The sequence below is a fragment of the Monoraphidium neglectum genome (assembly GCF_000611645.1).
Source record: "Monoraphidium neglectum strain SAG 48.87 unplaced genomic scaffold scaffold03057, whole genome shotgun sequence".
NCBI lineage: Eukaryota > Viridiplantae > Chlorophyta > Chlorophyceae > Sphaeropleales > Selenastraceae > Monoraphidium > Monoraphidium neglectum.
This window is the reverse complement of record NW_014010571.1, coordinates 3,345-7,331: the sequence shown is the minus strand read 5'-3', so window position 1 is coordinate 7,331 and position 3,987 is coordinate 3,345. Positions and strand designations below refer to the sequence as shown.

Genomic DNA, 3,987 nt, shown 5'->3' with positions numbered 1-3,987 from the left:
ACACACACACACACACGCACCCACACACACACACACACATACACACACCATACACGCACACACAAGCCTCCACACTCGTACCGTGATCTTTCTGCGGTGCCCCGCCCCGTCCCAGTAGCTGTAGGTGACCTCCAGGGGCTCATTCTTCACGGCCTCCTGCTGGTCAAACCACTCCTAGGGGGCGGGGGGCGCGCGCAGCCGGGCCGGTATCACAAGCCCGGCGCTTACCGCTAATGCGGGGCCCTGCCCCCACACCACCACCACCACTACGCTTCAAGAAGGGCCCCTTGGTGCCGCAAGATCCGCGCCGCCCGCACGGCCCCTGGTCGCGGGTTGGCTGACGTCAGCAGGCGGCCGACCCTTCCCTCTGCAGCCCCGCCCACCCGCTTGAGCTTCTGCCGCAGCTCCTCCTCCATGACCTCCCGATCCTTGTCCGGCAGAAAATCGGTCCGCACTGTCGGGTCCTTCCCCAGCTTCGACAGCTTGGGCCGCTTCGCCGCCGGCTCGGGCTCCGCGCCGCCGGAGCCCTCGCCGCCGCTCGTGCTGGCGTTGGCGCCGCTGGCGGCGCGCTCCGCGGCGGCGGCTGCTGCGGGGGGGCCATCGGGCTCCTCTGCGTCCTCTTCCTCGCCCTGGGGGTGACGGGGCGCGGGGCAGCGGCCATGGAGGCGGGGGCCGTCAGGCGGGAGAGGGTGATGCGTGACTAGCCAGCCGCCGCTGTCCCGCGCATGCACCCAGCGGCTCGTGTCCGAGCCGTTCGTTCTGCGCTGGGCCACCTAGCCAAGAATGGGCGCGGGCTCACATTCGCACCGAGGGCGCGTATGGCTAGACAGTGTGCAGTGTGCAAGCATGCTGCTCCCTGCATGCCAGACAGCACCGCCAAAGGCTCACATCTCCCAGGAAGGACAGCTTGGCCTTGAGCTTGGCCTTAGCCTTCTCGCGCTTGCGCCGCTCTTTCTCCGCCGCTGCCGCTGCCTCTGTTGCCTCCTTTTCGCGGGCCTCCTCCTCAGCCAGACGCTGCTGAATCGTGTTGCGCTTGTTCATAAACTCCTCCCGGGTGACCAGGCCCACCGTCTCGGTTTTGAACGCGGCCTCATAGGCCTCGGACTTCGACGAGCCGAACTGCTTGAGGCCCGCGTTCAGTACCTTCTCACGCTGCTGTGCCTGCTGGTCCTCGTACTTTTTGCGCTGCTCCTCGCGCTGCTTTTCCTGGCGCCTGATGCGCTGGGAGTCCTGGGCGGTGCCCACGTAGCCGTTCGAGAACATGGCTGCCTATAGATGGCAGTTTTTGACCGATACAAGCCTTTCAGCGCGCGTACACGGCCCCTGAGGCCGCGGGTTGGGTGAACAAGCTACGATGCAATGTCCTGGATCTGAATGGACATGTTCATATGTATATATGTCAAGACGTGTTACAAGTCAACAATCGACATGACCGAAGCACAGAAGCTGCATGATCGGTTGGGTGCACACCTGGTACACACCACGTCACCTGGTGCCGCCCGCTGCACATGCTGCATGCTGCTGTAATGCCTGTGCGCGACTGCGTTTGACACGGCAGTTCTTGTACCTAGCACGCAGCATCACTTGAAATTGCAGACTCCCTGCTGCCTGGTGGAGCGCACATGGTGGCAGGGTACCCCCCAGGATATTTGCTCGTTTTCGCGTCTGTCGGCGCTCGTCGATGCACCACGCCGCGAGATTGAGGCATCGGCATCCTGATAACCTGCTTGAGCGGACTCAAGGTCACGTGGAACCACTCTGTGCTGCGCACATGCACGACTGGTACAAGCTGCTTCCCTGAGCACCAAGCCGAGCTGAGGGATGCTGTCTGAGGCTCAATGTGACGGTCAAGTGCACGAGGCGCTTTCAGCGCGATTGACGAAAATCGCAGTTGTTTGCTCAATGCGTTTTATGTGTTGGATCTGGGTCACTCATCGCACTGGCAAGACCAGGCCCTGTCACTGTTATGATACACACAACATTCTCGCTAGGCCTTCCAACATGGGCGTCAAGGGCTCAATGTCCCACATGTCCCATCTCATCAACCTCGTCACCCCCGCACAGACCATTGCCGGCTGCTGGAGGTATAATCAAGCGGGCGTGTTGGGTGCGGAAGCATGGCAGTGAACGAGGATTGACCAGTCAACAATCAAAAACACGCATGAACACTGCCATAGATTGCGTCCCTTGTAACACGTACTACCAATATAACGCTTAGGTCCAACCATAAGGTGTTCATAGCGCGTTTTTTTGAAAGTCAGCTCTCTTGCGCGATTGCATTGTCATGCTCTCGCGATGACGGGCAGAAAGGTCGACATTCATCCGTCGCATTAGCCTCTAAGTTTGGTGCGAGTCACCATGCGCCTCAGCTCGGCCGGCCCCGCGCTCGCCGCCATGGACAAGCGCGGCCTGCAGCAGCAGTGGTGGGACGACGCGAGGCGCGTGTCTCATGCGGCGACGTCCCTCAATACTGACCTTATGCGCCCCTCGAGGAGTGCCTCCAGCAGCCCTGTGCCCGAGGAGGTGTTGCAAGCAGTGGCGCTGCGCCGCAGCATCTGCAGCGGCACGCGCCACGGGCCGGCCGCAGCCGCAGCCGCCAGCACTTCCGCGCCCGGGTTGGGCGGCCAAAGCGGCCCGTTGCCGCTCGATCCCTGGCGCGGCAGCGGCGGGGAGCAGCAATTGTCGACGCCGCAGCAGGCGCAGCCGCAGCGCCCACAAATGCGTCGCAGCATGCTGGCCGCGGGTTCGCCGCCGCCCTCGGCGCAGGGCGCGTACGTCTCGAACCGTGAGGCCGCCTCCTCGTTGACCGCGCGCAGCGCAGAGAAGGAGCAGCTGCTCTCATACCTTCAGGCGCGCTCCAGCACCATGAGCAGGATGCTGGGGTCCCCGACACCCACTGCCCTGACGGGGCTCGGGGCCGAGCAGGGTGTCGGCACAGGCCTGCTGCTGATGCCGCCGCCACCCGAGCCGCAGGGCTGCGGCGGGGGCGCGCTCGCGGATCCGCGTCCAAGCGGCGGCACCGGCGGCGCTCGCGGCAGCTTGGCGTGGGGCAGGGCCGCCGGAGCAGGTGCCGGCGCCTACGCGCCGCCACACCAGCACGGCGTCTTTGTGTGGGATGAGGAGCCACCTGTTGAGGGGGAGCTTGATCTTCGCCCAAGAGCACGGAACACAGAAGCTGCAAGTTCTGCAACACTCCCCTTGCCGCCGCGCCAGCCGAGCCCCTTTGCGGCCCCGCCGGCTAGCTGGCACACAGCTCGCCCATCATCAGCACCCCCGTTGCAAGGCAGGGGCGGCGGCCGCGTGAGCCTTGCCGCCGCGGCTGCCGCGACGCTGGCGCCCAGCGGGCGGGCCTCACCAGCTGTGTCGGCACGGCTATCAGGCCGCAGTAGCCAGAGCCCATTCGACGGGGTAGGGGAGCGCGCAAGCTCCATGCTTCTGTCGGATGCCGCAGCCGCCGTCTCTGCACGGCGTGAGTCAACGGGAGCATTTTTGCAGGGGCGGCAGAGCCTTGCAGGCCAGATTTCTTGCGAAGTACCACTCTATGGGGCAGCCCGGCGCAGCATGGCGACCCTCGCCGGGTGGGGCAGCGGCGGCAGGGATGCGGGGGCAGCACCGGCGACCAGGCAGTCTGCGGTGGGCGAGGCGATTGATGCACGCCTTGCGAGTGCAGGTGCGAGCACAGGCATACCTGGAATGTGCCCTGCTTGTTTGCTTAACCCATGCATGCACATCACAATGAATCAACACATTGGCATATTTCTAGTGCTGAGGACCGCTGGCGTCCCGTACCTTGTGCTCCCTTTGCCTGCAGCAAGCGGCGGCGCGAGCGCCTGCCGAGCCCCGCCGTCGCTTCACCGGGAGTACTCTGCTGTGCGGGCCCTCCTTATCGACGAGGGCCGCGCCCGCGGCGCTTCTACCATTGCAATTCTGGAGCCGCCGCCGCGGCACCCGCCGGCGCCGCTGCCGCGCGCCGACCCATTCTACCCC

General features: G+C 64.8%; 2 protein-coding genes across 2 annotated transcripts; one reads left to right on the top strand and one right to left on the bottom strand.

Annotated features, from left to right (window-relative positions):
* Positions 1 to 266: 266 nt before the first annotated feature.
* MNEG_12087 (hypothetical protein) lies at positions 267 to 1,263 on the bottom strand (the record flags this gene model as incomplete). The annotated part of the gene is made up of 2 exons (XM_014039442.1): positions 267 to 629; positions 889 to 1,263. The coding sequence occupies 2 exons, from the start codon at positions 1,261 to 1,263 to the stop codon at positions 267 to 269; spliced, it is 738 nt and encodes a 245-aa protein (XP_013894896.1).
* A 1,095-nt stretch (positions 1,264 to 2,358) lies between these two features.
* On the top strand, positions 2,359 to 3,110 carry MNEG_12086 (hypothetical protein; the record flags this gene model as incomplete). The annotated part of the gene is made up of 1 exon (XM_014039441.1): positions 2,359 to 3,110. A coding segment is annotated over one exon (752 nt), but the record flags the coding sequence as incomplete, so codon positions are not given.
* Positions 3,111 to 3,987: the final 877 nt, after the last annotated feature.